This window comes from Micropterus salmoides, unplaced genomic scaffold, assembly GCF_014851395.1.
Source record: "Micropterus salmoides isolate LMB-PRFRI ecotype aquatic unplaced genomic scaffold, ASM1485139v1 Ms_hic_scaffold_1, whole genome shotgun sequence".
Lineage (NCBI taxonomy): Eukaryota > Metazoa > Chordata > Actinopteri > Centrarchiformes > Centrarchidae > Micropterus > Micropterus salmoides.
Genome location: NW_024040040.1, coordinates 9,442,462 through 9,459,359, shown reverse-complemented (window position 1 = coordinate 9,459,359; position 16,898 = coordinate 9,442,462). Strand labels below are relative to the sequence as shown.

The window sequence follows — 16,898 nt, the reverse complement described above, 5'->3', positions numbered from 1 at the left end:
GATACCAGAAGTGGTCAGGGATTTCACAAGAAGTAGAACAAAATATACGTGCCTAAAAGTATGATTTCTATTTGAATCTTATTTTCAATAACAAAATAAAAAGTCTAACTGTGTATGGTCCAGTTGGAAATGAATAGTGGAAATACATTGTTTTAACAATAGGGAAAATACAAGTCAGAGTTGCATTGGGCCATACTGTATTATTTTTCTCTATGACACTGTACAGACAACAATCACCTGGAATACTGTTGATACTGAAGCGGAAGTTGTAGGTTTTAGCATTGTCAGTGTGTTTGTGGCAAATTGTGTCGTGTTGTGGGGAAAAAACAAATGTTGCTGCAACAATTCAGATGCAGTTGTGTCTGTTAAGAGTGCATAATCTGTTCATATTTGCATATAAAAGCCTACTCTGATGGTAAAAGTAAGAGTGCTGTTTGCGTCACTAATGGCAACTAGGTAGTGAAGTCCATTATATCAATCTTTTACCTTTGAAATGAGTCGAGCGCAGATTTTGTTTTTGGTTTGTGAGTGGGACATGCTCAATGCAATACGTTGGCCTACTTAGGTTAAAGCCACCTGTCTTTCCTGGAAAGTAAAGAAAACAATAATAGATATAAAGAAAGTGAAACACACGAGTCTAACTGAAGGTTGCGTTCTCCATATCTGTAACCCCTCCCCTGTGTGTGTGTGTGGAGGAACAGTGTTACAAAGCTGGTCAGACAGAATACGTGGTGGATGAGATGTTTATTAACACAAGCCGTCAAACCTACACATACTCACGAGTTCAGTGCAATCAGTTTCATCTACAGTACTTTATAATTAGTACAAGACATCCGGGTAGGTAGCATTCTGGTTTATCATTTCAGTGCTGTCTATCACACACACACACACACACACACACACACACACACACTAGCTCGATAGCTTGCACTTATTGTAGGCACATAGACACACAAGCATGTATATGGGAACCACATAAACACACACAACAGAAAAAAGGCACACCCGCAGATGTGAAATTCACACAAAACATCCACAGGAAGCAGTAAGTCGTAAACACTGAACATTTTGATGCTTAGCTCAGAACCAACATGAGGCAATAAACTGCTTTTCTCACAACACAATAGCCAAACACACACACACACACACACACACACACACACTTCACACTTGCAGCTTACAGCCCCAAAGTTTACCTGATGCTCACACATTTTTCTGGCATCCTCTAAAATGACAGCTAGTTGAGAACGTTTTTTTCTTTTCACATTTTACACACCAACAAAACTCTTTCAATTTAAACTGGACACTCTTTGCTGTTGCATAACCAGAGTCACTCCAGCTATTTTGAGAGATTTATGACCAGGGATCCTGCAGAAATTTGTAGTTGCTTATTTTCTTGCCACGAACTTAAGCCCGTGTTGAAACTGGATTCATGTTAAAGGAGGAGATACTGTAATAGTTACAAATCCTTGTGGTGATGGACATTTAAAGCATGCAAACAGATAAATTTAAGTGGAGAATACTACCTGCTTTTTCAATGAAATCCAGTGGTCATCTGATATCAGCAGGCTAGTTAGAACTGACATCAGTGTAATGTAATGATGTGTTACGTTAACAGGCGGCAGACTAACTAAACTGACTGAAGTCTATGGCAAGGGAGATATTTAGACTTGAACCTGAAAGCAAACCTGCTTTTTCTGTGTTTGCTTTAGTTGGCAGTTGAACTTGTTTGAACAGTGTGATGATATAATAAAGACTGCAATCAGAACGTTTCCCATCTGGGCTACGAGCGGCAATTTCAGTGGATGTCCTTTGACCCATATGAATGGTGGGCCTCTGGAAAGACACACATTGATTTCAAGATGTTCCCTAGTAAAACTAAAGGAAATTGGGACTTTGGTCATAAAGTTGAGGGATAAAAATAAAGGGCTTTCTTTTCATAGTTTCCAAATAACTATCAGGCACTGTGACCGGGCAAGAGAAAATAAAGCAAGATACAGAACAAAAAGTAGAGTTCTGTGCCAACATGACATGTTGTGTGCTAACATGCTAACATGTGTGCACTAAGTCAGAACTGATTTATGGCACAAATTGGAAGCAAAATATGGTACTTGTTAAATGATAACATTCAATTTATGTTAACTTACAGGCTCAATACTTATTTTAAACAGCATTTTCCAGAAGCTGGTGTTGATTATTCCAATACAACCAAACAGTTTTGTACGTATATATTTTTATGTGTGGATCGCCATTTTTGTTGCTCACGAGGAGGCACATGCAGGAGCACAAGCGACACGATACACATTTGCTGCATTTGGATTAATTAAAAATAAAATAAAACTATTCAAGTGATTAACAGTGCATGTAAACGTAAAACTACAGGGCACCTTTTAATTTCAGCTCCAACATATAGGAAAGAAAGAGTAGTCTTGAGTTTATCCTTTAATATTAATTAACATGATCTGTAAAAGCGCATTTAAAAAAATAATAGTGTTATTTTACCATTAAAGGAGGTAGACTGCTCTTTAAAAAGTACCATAATTTGCTACAATTATGTGCAATCCTCTATTCAGTATTTCATGAAGCAGACAATGAGAGAATAATGACTCTGCTGTTACTTAATTAGATAAGAAGCAGAAGTTTTCAAGTCAAAAGGTAACTGCAGTTTCATATAATGAACCTTTTACAAAATGTCTTTATTATATAATATTATATGCTACATACTGTACATGTGTAAAATCAAATAATTAAGGTCTCATTTACACTAAGTTTATGTCTTTAATATCTAGCTGTGGTCCATTGGTTCATGCCTGTATTGTTGCCACACTGGAGGATAATTAGGCAGCTTTTGGGTCTGACTCCCAATCTCTGGGGCGGTCCCAATTCGACGATCCTGATCCCGAAGGGTTTATAAACATAATCTTAATGTGACAGACTGGAACTGAGTCTCCCAGTTTTTTTCTGAAGTCACATTTTATCACGCAAGTTTCTTGCGTGACATCCCAAGTCCCTGGAACTGCCAGCAACAAGTGTTTGGAAAAGCAGCATGAATCAGCGAAGGCATGTACAGCAGGGAGTAATTTAGTTACCTCTACCTTCACTGGTTGTCCTGAATCAAAGGCTAATCACATTTCTGTACACAGCGATAGATGAATGTCTTTAGTATGTTGCATTCTGTCACATCTTCATCTTAACACAATGTAGACAAAAGTACTTGCAGTTTGTCTATTCCAGATCATCAAGTGTCTTTCTTCTTCTAGCTCCTGTCAGCAGCCCTTTTACTGTAATTGATTTGCAATAAAATACAAGCAGCAAAGGAGTCGAGCTTCTACACTTAAAATATAAAGCTCTAGAGAAGTCAGTATGCATTCAGCATGCATAGCTCAAATGCTAGACATGGATGGAAACACAGGCAGCCACCAGCTGTTAGGACTGGTTGGTGGTGTTTGTCAGTTAGACACGAAGGCCCATAATCTAATGGAAACACTCATAAAATAGATAAAGAAGCTCCACCCACATGGGAGAGATACTGAGGCCCACAGAACCTCTCCGCTTCATGTGATCCTTAAGGAGAACACACTATCCAGTCATGTGCCGTACGATATAAATATCAAATAATAAAGTACTGTTACGGTCATAGAGTTTCCACGGTATGAAAATGTTCGTTGTACTCCGTCGTTGGGCGAGACAGTTCCAGCCTAGCCGGAGAATTATCTTTTGCCAGTGAGGATTTAAAGATAGATCCCCTGGGGGCTCCCAGGTGAGCCCGGCAAACCGCGGCCCAGCAAAAGTGCAGCACACTGGGCGAGAGGAGGATAAAGACCCAGGGGTCGATGATGGAGTTAACCGAGATGAAGCGCAGGGCGATCAGGTCCAGATGGTGAGACTCGAGGCTCTCGCCCTTGTCATCCCCTTTGGAGTTGATGTACACCCGGATCTGAGAGATGGACAGAGAGAAGAACGAAAGGCGGGGAGACGGAAAAGAGAGATTGTCTGTTAAAGTAGCTGCCAAGGCATAATCCCTCTGCTAACATCATTTATTACAGGCACACTCAGACGGCCACATCCCAGCTAACATCCTGGTTTGAATCCCACACTAAGCCTTCCATAGCAGTGGTTCTTGGTTTGCGACATGATGGGAGGGCCTGATACAAGAGATGAACAACAGAAACTGAAACCACTTATCTGTTTAAATGTCAAGCTGATACTCATCGTGCATGTTTAGATTCTTCAACTAAAAGTACCTGTTGTTAATGCCAGGGTGGCAGACTGATGTTTTGTTATGACAAGATGCAGTGATACCATTGTCGAGCCCACGCTGCCGTTCAATTATTTGAAAGATAAAGTGGGACATCTCGGAAACCAATGACCTTTTCTCTGATTCTACCACAAGATAGCAGTCCATTTTAAGTATGCACATTAAAGCACAATAAAGAAAGACACTGGGTTTACCATTTGACAGTTCTTGAGTTCACATGCCATGTTCACACTTTATGTATGCTTTAGTTCAGCCATGATCTCTTCTCTATCTTCCAAACATACCAACACGTTCTCATCTCAGGGCTTAAAAAAATACCGACTGTACCAAATGTCAACCTGCTTTGTATGCTGTTTTTGTCGTGCATCTGTACCCGTCAGGTAAATATTGGAGTGGTTCTAAGGGGTGCTAGACAGGGCTGGGCAATAAAACAATAGTGATAATGATCGCAATATAATATTCCTCAATAACAATACAACAAATGTTCAATATATCGTCAATAAATGTTTGATCCACTGTGATCCACTGTTTGGTGTCGAGTGTCACATTCTGACCATCAAGAAAAGTTTAACCACGCAATTAACCATCTGATTTCTTCAAATTTACACTCAGAAATAAAAATCTGCCTTTAAACTGGAAAGAAATAATGATTTGACATTTATGTGATATTCATCGATATCAAATAATATAAATGTTTTTATCGTGATAACATCTTTGGCCATATCGCCCAGCCCTAGTGCTAGATGAGAACTCAGGGGAGCAACAACGTCAGCAGTATTCAATGTCTGTCCCACATTTCATGGCAATTGATTCAATAGTTGTAGAGACATTTACAGTCTAGCTGACATTGACATTGCCATCCATATTATTCATCTTTTTTTGTCAAATCACAATGTCGCCTCGCGGCAACGTAGATTGTGTTCAATGTGCTGGACGACTGGGTGGTGTGGCGAAAAATGCAGACATGTTTTTTAGGAGCTTGTTACCAGCATCGCCAAACCAGAAAGGCTACATGGATCACATGAGTGTGTGTGTTTTCTTAGGGTTTAAATGTGTTTGCGCAAACTAACTGTAGCATAATAATGTTGTAGTAAAAAGTCAATTATGCATGGTTACTAATTTTGTCCTCTTGCATGCAGAAAGCACTCACTCGTCTCAGCACACAGGATGTTTGCAGAGAATGGAGTGATGTTCTAATTCAAAGAGGACATTTCAATTACTCTCAGCATCATGTTGTTTGCTTTTCAGTCCGACTGCCGAGACAAACACAGGCAGCCTATTAATCATTGAGAGCATGAACATGTGTGTACTCTGTGGTTTTAGGAGAGGCCGGAAGGCAGATGTTGCCGAGATCGAACCAAACTGAGATTCCCATGCTGATGTCCAGCAGAGGTCATTTACATACAAAGATACACAGATAATGAAAGAATCTTTCATAAAAAGGATTATATTCTTAAAAATAAAATATTTTTTTTCTAGCAAGAGCAAAGTGCTTTAAGTCATTTATTACCATCGTATGTTGTGCACTTATTTGACATTTAAAACAAAGCTTTTTCTTCTCTTAACATGAAATTGAGAGGAGCTTCTAGGTTTGGATGATAATAATTTACAGTGAAAAATACAAGTTTTACCCTCTGGGAACAGGCCAGTATTATAAAAAACATACTAGTTTAACCATAATTCATACTTAATAAATTGGAATGATTTGGTTTGCAACACACGGTCACTTAATTTTATATTAATAGAACCAAAGTCCTTATATTGGCAAGTCCTGCCACTTAGCAGCCATCTTGTAACGCCTCCAGGCAGTTATTTCGGACTAACAAGATCAGGCCCCTATCTAAATGAATGGGAAGAGCCATAACTGCACTGCACCCAATGGTCACAACTGCATGTATAGACTAAAAATCTGATAAAAACTGCTGAAAATTTTTGATTACTTGTCCTACAATAAGGTTTAGTTTTTAACTACTGCACTTGAAAATATCCATTTCTAGGGCATATTATTATTTTATATGGTATAACAGATTCAAATTCAAATTTGGTTACTGGGTTTTGCCTTCATAGGGCATAATAGAATTTACAACAATATGTTTCTCTTGGTAATGAATTTGTCTTATGAATATGTTCAATCTTTAGCTTTCTTCCAATCAGATAGGGGAAGAAAAGCATTCCATCACATTACACACACACAAATTGTTGTGACGTGTGTTCTCAGATCAATTACTGCTGTATTCATTTTTTTATTAGTTTAGTTTTTATTAGCACCATTGAGGCCATCAATGAGCAGCTGATTTAACTTTATTATTTCCTCATCTGTGGTTCAAATATGTCAGTGAAATGAAAAGCATTAAACTCCCAGGGCTGAGCGCCTCAAGGCCGTGACAGCACATTAATACAATCCATGGAAGCTATGACTGGTTCACAGGTTTGGAAATGGTTGCAGATGGTCTCTCTGGGGGTCAGAGAAGCACAATATCCAGTTAAATGTGAATGGAAAAGTGACCTTGGAGGTTATAAAGTCAAACTATTCTTTAATTCCTGTCTGTGAAAGGAATCTCCATCTCACTCCTCACCCTCTTTCCTCTCTCTTCTATTGTAAAGTTTCTCTTCTAATTTGACTCAGGTTTCGGCTCCCGTAAAAAGTACCCAATTTCCTGAAATAGCAATGGCTCCGCCAACATCGTCACGCCAGTCTCATTAAGCCAATTTCCTGTTGCTCAGTTACACAACCCAGTGGCTGAATTGTTGCCATGACTAATTGTTGTTTTCTTTGAGCAACTGCCTTCCAAACAAACTACACAGCTGCTAAAGGCAGAGTCGTGCTTAAGTTCAGCAGCTGTAAGTTTGATGAGAGAGAAATTCTTAATTCTCCAGATTTTCTCAACCACTGCAGGGAAGTGGTAATAGTTGCATAACAAGAACAAAGTCTGAATACACTTTAAAAGTACAAATGATGGAAAAGCTATTACAATTGGTGTGGTGGGTGTAGAACAGCTTCATGCATATTCCCAGTGACGTTTTAAACAAAACCACACGAGATCATTACCGTGATTAGTGACAGGCCTGCCATGTGTGCGAGACAAAAACAGAGCTGGTGAAGGATTGTGTGTGCATGTGGAGACAGATTTTTTTTGGTTTAGCCAGGTTCAGCCATGAAATCCAACTCACACTGTGAGCCAGTTTTCTTCTCTTCTCTCAGCGCCAACAGGAAGTGTAATAAGTGTTTATGTGAAATGTCTGACGCTCAGAGAACAAAACACGGAGAGAACAAAATTTTAAATTGGTGGTTTAAATCTGTGTGCTGAGAGAATACTTGAGTCAGAGGTGGTAGTATGTTCACTTCTGCTTCTGATTTTTCAGTTTTTTTCTTTATTTTGTCCTCAATGTGAGAAACAATTCAAAAAACACCTTGTTGTAGCGTCCAGCCTAGGACCTTACTTCCAAGTCATATAAGGGCAAAAATGCCTCCAAAATAAATGTATTTGGAACTAAGAACTGCCCCTTCTAAATCCATTATTGTATTTTAAGTAGAGTTTCCAGTCCCATGACTGTTTATATACAGGCTCTTAATAAATTGTCGCCATGGGACTACAAAGCAAACACAAACCTTTCAAATCTAAATGAAGAGTAATATAGTAGATACTGTTGCTTTGTCTGTCAATTCTTCCTCTGCATGTGTGAAGTGACAATATTAACCACAGCTAATTTTACAACTCTAACTAAATTAATGTCAAACAGAAGTATGCAGCAGTTGACCACACTTTCTGCATTTTACACTGCAGCAAGTTGTAAGAACACTTTTCATAAGTGTTTAGACACTTTTCTCCAACAGCTCTTAAGTTTGTTCCTACCAACACAACTTACAGACTCTTCTGTAGAAGTATCTTTGACTGAAGTCCTACTGCATATAATGCCAGGCTCAGGCAGTAGAACTCATTAGGGTTCAGATGAACACTGAAAATGTAAAATGGTATCAGTAAAGAAGACATTTTGTCTTCATCTGGATCATAAAGAAAGGACTGGGAAAGGAAATACTTGAGGCTGGATGTTCCTTTAGAGAGCCCAAATCCCCCTCAGCCTAATCACGTAGTACGTGCTTTGAATGAAATATGGTAAAAGGTTTTCTACATCTTCCTGCAGGGCAACACATGGAAATGAGGAGAGAAGACTGACAGCCACAAGTGATTCAGCAGCATGTATGGCTGACATTAATGTTACGATTACTATTGCCTGCAGTAGTGAAAGATCTGGATGCTTTCAAAGTTAAAAAAGGAAAATAGCTGGACAGAACAGACATGAAGATGCACAGCTTAATGAATAAAATGGCCGATGCACTGACTGACTAATGTACGAGGCCCCTAAGGGGACATGCTCACAGATAGTGATTATCTGGTGTGCACGAGAATCTTTTTTTGCACATGTGCCCTCAATGCCTCCGTAGTAATCAGTGGGTAGAAACACAAAGACCTTTTCAATGCTGCCAAAGAAGAAAAATAAAGAATCAAGAACTTGAAAAACCTAAATCATTTTCTACTCAACGATGTAGAAACGATGTTATAAAGTTATACTGATCAATTTGCAATTTTAACTCTTGACAAGACATCACCTAGAATTTCTGCTTCATCAATATTAGACAATAATCCTGACATTCATCCATGTTAAAGTCAAACTAAAGAGTTTTTAAGTAAATAAATACACACTATAATAATATTGCAGTTGTTGTGCATTTTTCTGTCATTTTTCTAAGAGGATAAAAACATTTTTTGGACATATTTGTGCAAACGGCATGTCAGCTTCAACACCCTCTCAGTTGTTGTGTTTCTAATGGTGGTGTTTGACATTTGAGAGTCGGTTTTGCTGGGAGACAGGCTGTATGATAAAGTGCTTTTTTCACGAAGTCTTAGTGTCGGCTGTCACCACTGGAGAGGAGAGAGGATCTGCCGAGCATTACTGCTGTCTGCAATAAAGTGCACCTCATGTGCTGCTGGGAAAGTTATTGATTTTCCATTTGAAATCCAAAATGACACTTGACAAAATGACGATGATGAGGTGGTTGCACACAGATTGCCCAGGAGACTTTCTGAGTCAGCATAATGGCTTATCGCTAATGACGAGTCATTTGTGAGTTCAGTTTGTACTTCCATCCATCAATACTCTTTCGGGACTCCAAAATCAATTTGCTGGCTCATCTTTCAAAATGGGTGCTCACCGGCCAAATTAAATTTGAAATATGTCAAAGGTCACCGAAATTACAACACCAAAGCTTTGTGCCAACACTGGCATCAGTTAATCTGGATCCTGTTTTGATATTTAACATTTATCCTCACAGTCAGTGGTAACCAACAGCATGTCTGATGACAAGCAGAAGCTACAGGCCATTTGCAAAAAAGACATCAAGTCAAGTACAATTCTCTGTCCAAATTGCTTCCTGATGACAGAACTAATCAAATCCTTGATTCTTGAAGGAAATTTAAAGTGAAACAGCTAACTGTATATAAAGTCTGCTGTTTTTATGGTGGATGTTCCCTTTAAATATCAGGTCTGTTTGATGGTGTGAGAAACGTATAATGAAGTATAAAAGTCACAAAAGTATAAATAAGTATCTATAATAAAAAAATTTTAAGCTATGAGTAGAGGAAAAGTCAGCTAGGCTAATTCATGCATGTAGATTTAAGTTAATAATGGTGACTAGCAAGTTATAACCCCCGGTCATCTTGATCACCGCCTGGCTGAGAGGGAGTTTGTGCTTAGAGGCTGTAAAGGAAAGGGGTGCGCTGGATTTGTAACTCAAGACAAAATGAGAGCGTCATTGTGAAACGTAATACGGAACTGTACTCGTCTTATCTCGATTTATCTTGTTTTCATAATCTCTGGAAGCCCAAATCGTACTTGAAAACAACATTTGATTAATGGCACAACCCTATGTCATTATCACACAATTTAGATCATTTACAGGAAATACAGGATTTATTCTAAAAAGAAGTGTTCCCATCGATATTGTCCACAGTTCCACACAAAAACAAGTATATTCTTTATCTTTATCATTGTTCATTATTCATTTGCTCTTAATGTTGATTTTGCTTTAATCCCTCTCCAAGAACAACTTAGTGGGTGCAATGCAAGCACAAACTATTTGCTGTGCAAGAGTTTCAATTTAAAGCAAGATGAACCCTATTCAACTTGTAAAGCCGAGCAGTATATTAATGTAATATCAATATTTTGCTGTGATGAAATACTGTTTAAACACAGTAAAGTTCAGAATGAAAGGATCGGATTTTGAGTTGGTTTATTTTAGCTGATACCAATCCATTAAAATATGCCTGGATCCGCCAGGGACATCTCTTGTTTTTACTGATTTTCACTATAGAAAAAAAGCTGATGCTTGTTTTATGTTGAGTCCCTCAGCGTGAAATAACAAAAAGAACAAAGTAGAGGTTTAACTACAAGAAGCTTGCATAGCAAAGTCTATTTTTAATGTATTTTCACAGAGATTTTTGTATTATTTACTTTTAAATAACTAATTCTAATAACATTCTTTTATGCTGTAAATGAACACAGATTTTTCAGGTGGTTCGCTTGGCGTCTTGGGGGGCAAACAGCAGATGAAGAAATGTGATCATCCCTGTTCATCAATGTAAGGTGATGTCATGGGAAGTGCTCGCTCACAGTATCATGGAACCTAATAATCAATTTTTGACCCACTGAGCAAGTTAACCCCAACAAAGACAGTTCACTTAGTCCTTGCAGAGTGAATTTGCCCCAACACAACTGATGCAACAGGCACTGCAGTCATTGTCAACTGGTTGTCATATTTACCGGCCTCAAAACTCTACATGTATATTTTTAAATAAAAAATAAAGTAAAGCATGCATGTGAGTTATCTGCTGTCATCTTACCACCAGGGGAAGTGTGCACACGATGAAGATGATGGTCATGAAGACCAGCAGGATGAGATGCTCCACCTCCTCCGCCATGGACATCACCCTGCGTTCGCTGTTGGATCTCGTGTTTGCCATCACCGAGCCGCAGTTCCTCTTCCGACGTTGGTACATCCTGAACAGCTGGTACACCACAAAACCGTTGCAAGCCACGATAGCCAGAACCAGCACCAGCATAATAGTGGCATACAGGGTGGCGTACACCTTTTGCTTACTTTCCGCCGGGTTCATGTCAATGAAGCACCATGTGCCGGGGCAGTATTGTACAATCTTCCCAAATCCCGCAAAAGGGAGGAGACAGAATAACATGCACAAAAAAAACACCAAGGTGATTGTGATATAGGCACATTTCTTGGTGACGTGCCGGCTGTACAGGTACGGGTACCCAATGGCAACGGATCTCTCTAGTGCCATAGTGAAGAGAAGCAACATGGTGGCCAGGCTGAAGAAGGTCATGGTGACACCAAAGTACCAACACACACTTCTAGTGTCAGGCGAGATCCCCACCAAGGTAGTGTTATGTGAATACGACCACTGCACCAGCGGACTGACCAGGCAGGTCCCTGCCAGGTCCGTGACCACCAGCGATGTGATGAGGACGTGAAACAATGAATGCCGCCGCGTTTCCCCTGCCCTCGTGTTTCTACGCCGCCGGATTTCTATGATCACCAGGGCAGCCACGTTGCCAAAGATGCCTGCACCGAACATGAAGGCGCTGATCAGCGGGCTCGTGGTGGAGTCAATGTCGTGCTTATTGTGGCACAGTTCAACATCTGCGTTGGTCATGGCTGAAAACTGGGTGAATTAACTCGAAACTCTGCTTCCAAAAATGTGTCAAAAGTGTGTTCTTAAAACGGTTTCTGCAGCCATCCTGGTTGAACAGAAAGGAAGACAAAATGTAAATGTAAATGTAAATGCTCCGTACTTGTATAGCGCCTTTCTAGTCTTTTCGACCACTCAAAGCGCTTTTACACTACATCTGTCACCAGTCACACACATTCATACACTGAGCCTAAGTGCTCAAACGGAAACTAACATTCACACTCATTCATACACTGGCGGAATAGCCGCCAGGGGCAATTCGGGGTTCAGTATCTTGCCCAAGGACACTTCGACACGCAACCAGGGGGAGCCAGGGATTGAACCGCCGACCTTCCGATTAACGGCCAACCCGCTCTACCTCCTGAGCCACAGCCCCAAAAAATATCGGAGATTTATCGGAGCTGCAATCATTAGTCAGATTAATTTATTAGGTGATCAACAGTAAATGAATGAACTATTATGATAAATATTAATTGTACATATAGTTGACAAGTATAAAATGCCAAACATCTGCTGGTTCAAGCTCCTCAAATGTGACAATTCTTTATCATATACAGTATGATACTACAATGAACATCAAATAAAACAAGCACTTTGAAAACATCACCTTAAGCTGTTGGAAATTAAAACAGCTATTTTTAAAAATTTATTTTGATTAAACTTGATTGGGAAAACAACCTGCATATTAATTAATTGATAATGAAAATACTATTTAGTTGCAGCGCTAGTGAGATTAACAGTAGAAAATAAATGTAACTTTTCTGTGCTGAGTAAAAACTGAACATATATCACTGGTGACTCAAGACATGTAATAATAATTTGTTTAGACATTTACTATGCTTACTAGAACCGCACTTTAGAAACTGAAGTAAACCAAAAGTCTGTCAGTCACAGCCTGCAGCCCCTCTGTCTGCTCATCAAACACAAGATGCACATGAGTGCTACGTTCCAGCATTTTCAAAACTGTCAACATTTGTTTATTTGCCTCTCATTGGTCCGCGGAGATCCTGCACCATTTGGGAACCAGTCATCTTACTCCCAGACTCTGTTTTGACTCAATGTCAACAATGCTGACTATACAGGCCACCCTAATTTCATGTTTGCAAGTCTTTGTCTAACTTTACTGATACCATGCGTACACAGAAAAAGGAAGAGCATCTCCCTCTCATAAAAGGGAACATTTGCACGTACTGAAAAATCCCAGGGCTTGAACTCTGCTCCAGTGTTAGTTTTGGAGTTGTGAAACCCAAAGTTGTTCCTCCTCTTTCTCAGTTGACAGATGTCAGCTGACAGGCGGAAGGTTCAGAAGCTGCAGTCCAAGTTTTCCCACGGAATTTCCCGATCGATCTATCTATCTATCTATCTATCTATCTATCTATCTGGCAGCTGCCTTAGATCCACAAGATACTCTTAGATCTGTTCTGCTTGACTTTGTGAGTATGTGTGTTCGCTCCTTCACTTTCACTGTTGGATGTGTAACGCAGATAACTTACTCGCCTACTTGCTCTGTCCAACGCACGACGCCTCCACTCAGATGATGTTTGGGGGCTTCAAAAGTCACTGAATCGGTCGAAAAAGACGCTAACGCGTGTGGAAATGTCCGTTTTCTGCTCCAAAACACACAGCAGCGCTCTGCCAGATGTGTCCAGGTGTTGGGTCTGAGGGCGGCTGGTTGTGTTTCGTGGACGTTCAGTTCTGATATTAGCTGGACAATACTGTAAAATCAGACAATAAAGGAAATTAGATGTGTTGACACACCGTTGTTTCGTTTGCCAGTTTGCTAATTGAGTGTGAAAAAGTCCGATACAGGCGAAGTAACTAGTTGTCAAAGTTGGAAATTATTTGGAAAAATAAATTTAAATAATGCTGCTGGGGGTATGAAATATGTGCCGAACAGAAGATCGATTACATACTTAATTACTAAAATATAAAATATATTTATAAAATAAAATTACTAAAGTAAAAGCTCTGACAGAATGACCGTTTTTCAGTCAACAAGGAAATTTTACAATGACAAAGTTTCTACGTGGAGTGTTGTTATAAGAGAAAACAGCGCGAGGCAACTGTTAACATCCGCGTGGACGCATCCAAATCATTAAGTTCTCACCTATTTTATAACTTGCTCCCCGTAGTATCGACGTCTTTACAGTCCAGGTTGAGAAGTAGAGAAAAGTATCCGACTTTAACGTTTGTTTCACTTATAAAGCTGCTCCGGCTTAAAGGTGAGGCGGTGTGGAGAGGGAGTAGCGCGCGGTACTGGGATGAGGCAGACAATGCTTGAATGGACCCGGGGTACGGGCAATGATGTGGTGACGTCACACGTGATGGGTACACCCTCCCCTTGCGTACAAGCCTCAAATGCAGAAGCAGCTAGAAAATGACATTCAGCTCAGTGTAAATACTCCTTCCAGTAAGACCAGAGCATGTAGTCAAATATCTGGAATTATTTATTAATAATTTATACTATGTAAAAGATGTTTCATTTAGTTTCCAATTTGAAATAGTATGTTAGATCTTTGGCTTGAAAGAGCAAAAGTAGTGGTCACATTACAACATTTTGTTTTTCATCATTTAGCCTAGTGTATAGAACACGAGAAATTTGTGAAAAAGTGCCATTAAAAGTTCCCAGAGCCGAGGATGGTGTTTTGTGTCCAAACAACAATCCAGTTATACATTTTAAATGATATAAAACAGCACAAAAACAGTATATCCTACCACTCTAGAGCTAGAACAAGACAGTTTTTTTTTGTTTTTACAATTCATCACAGCAGAGACAAAAGTTCTGTTGAAATTCTCACATACAACAGACATTTGCATAACTTCAGATTGTACCCGTCACTTCATTATTCGTGCTTTCGGGACAATGACGAATTGTAGATTCTTGGCTTTAATGATGCAGCATACAGGAAGTGCATTGCATGTTGTTCTCCTGGGTTTCCCCCCACAACCACATGGATTTAAGGCTCTACTTTCCCCGCGGGATAAATGTGGGTGTTTATCTTTCTATCTGTACCTCATGAACCAGCAGGCATGACTCAATCTCTTCTAACCTTCTAATCTCCATTCCCATATGACCCTAAGAACGTAGAGGAGAAATCATTGAATGTTTGATAAATTATAGCATTTTCACATTTTTTGCCTTTCAGGGTTGTGCCATATTTTCGTTCTGAAGTGGATTTGGATGATTTACGATTAAAGGCATAATGCAATATCTGCCCATTATCAGGAAAATAGCTTTCAAAAATTCCATAATGCATTAAAATGTCATTCTAATTACACCTTTTCACCCATGTTAAGAGTAGAATAAATGCCTAACAGGATCCTGAAATGGGTCCTGATGTGTGCTAAAAGCCCTGAAATGACAGCACTTGAGTGCTTTTATCCAGGCCCATTAACGAATTCCTAATTGTGACATATGGCCGTCATGCGGTCGCTGCTTCCTCCCTCACTCTGTCTCTGGCTCTGCACCAGTCTCTCTTTCCACACACTTTTGCCCCACTCCAAAATGACCTCAGATATTTTAATATTGATAAACCCTGAAGTGCTTTGGCTGGCGAAGTGTTGATGTTATGGCATAAACAAGCCATGCAAGCACACAGTAATTCATCTTGAGTGCTGGGTTACATTTTTGAAGGTTATTTTTTGTTTTGACAGCACTTATCAGACACTGGAATTCTGTGCGCTTCCTGTTCTTCTGTTGCGTCTCTTTAGCTCCCTTTGTTTTTAAAGCTCAATCTCTACATCTCTCTGCTTCTTTCACACTTGCTCTATATTTGTTTCTTCACGCAGCAGAGGCTTCTTTTACCTTGCACCTATGCCATACCTTTCTGTACCCTTGTCTGCCTCTCTTTTCCTTTTTCTTTCCCATTATTTCATTTGTGTTCAAACCAATGCTAGATTGCAGGTGTTTAGAGGAGCAATTGTTTCCTTGATTTTCATTCAGTGACTATTACGTGTTTTATCCACTTATGATAAAGAGATGCAGTTTTGACCTTTATTCATAAGTGTCCCAGATAATACACAACTCAAGACACTTAAAGGGACAGATATACTTCAAATAATATTTCTTATTACCAAAATGCTATGGCCAAAAAAACTTGGCGCATGGTTGTATTTGATCAGTTTGAGATGGTATCAGAAACAATGAAACATTAATACAATGTGACCCTCAAGGAACACCGTTACAAAAACATAAAAAACATGTACTTAGCAACATGTAATGTGAAAATAAAATGCCATTTAGTCAACAAACATGTTGTATAGCTGTGGCATATTGCTGATGGTCTATACAATGTCATTTTGGGAAATTTCCTGCCATTCTTCAAGTAGGACACTGATAAAGCTCTGAACAATTTCTGGAGGATGGTTTTCTGTCTACAGCACATCCAAGACATGCTTGATCAGGTGTCAATCAGAAGACCTGGCCGGCCAGTCCATCACAGAGATACCTTCATGGAGACGGACATTATCTTAATTAAGATAAAGTCATCACCAGCAGCTCCTGCAGACACACTGACAGTAGGCTCCAGGACTGTTATACCACCTCTGCCGAACACATCTGTACGACCACCCAAACACACTGTGGCCCAAACCATGAAGGAACTTCCACCCTACCCATCAACAATGTTACAGTCAGCATATACCGCTCTCCCCAGCGTCTCCAAACTCTAACACGCCCCTATCATTAGTTGAAACAGTAACCTGATCTCATCTGAGAAAAGTACCAGCCTTCAGTGATTAAGCTGCCAGTTCTGGTGTTTACGTGAAAAGTGAAAAGAATCGGGGCCTGTGACTGGTGGTCCGGCTCTCATACCATCATCATGGAGTTGATTCATAACAAGTCTGGTTGGATAAGTAAACTCCGGTGGGACGGTGGA

The 16,898-nt window shown here is 39.7% G+C and overlaps 1 protein-coding gene across 4 annotated transcripts; it reads right to left on the bottom strand.

Annotated features, from left to right (window-relative positions):
• Positions 1-725: 725 nt before the first annotated feature.
• Positions 726-14,323, bottom strand: ptger2a (prostaglandin E receptor 2a (subtype EP2)). 4 transcript variants are annotated; one of them, XM_038717291.1, is made up of 4 exons: positions 14,129-14,323; positions 12,877-13,736; positions 11,158-12,070; positions 726-3,937 (listed from the first exon to the last, which is right to left on the bottom strand). In XM_038717291.1, the coding sequence occupies exons 3-4, from the start codon at positions 11,983-11,985 to the stop codon at positions 3,635-3,637; spliced, it is 1,131 nt and encodes a 376-aa protein (XP_038573219.1). In that variant the 5' UTR covers positions 11,986-12,070; positions 12,877-13,736; positions 14,129-14,323; the 3' UTR covers positions 726-3,634. The 4 variants fall into 4 exon arrangements, with proteins under 4 accessions (XP_038573219.1, XP_038573228.1, XP_038573239.1 ...); XM_038717300.1 differs by having other exon boundaries at positions 13,213-13,736; positions 14,129-14,322; XM_038717311.1 differs by having other exon boundaries at positions 13,515-13,736; positions 14,129-14,317.
• Between the last annotated feature and the right edge of the window lie 2,575 nt (positions 14,324-16,898).

Coding starts and splice junctions, on each gene's coding strand:
- ptger2a (XM_038717291.1), bottom strand. CDS start 11,985: ATGACCAACGCAGATGTTGAACTGTGCCACAATAAGCACGACATTGAC. Junction 3,938..11,157: donor TGTGCACACTTCCCCTGGTG/GTAAGATGACAG, acceptor TCCATCTCTCAG/ATCCGGGTGTACATCAACTC.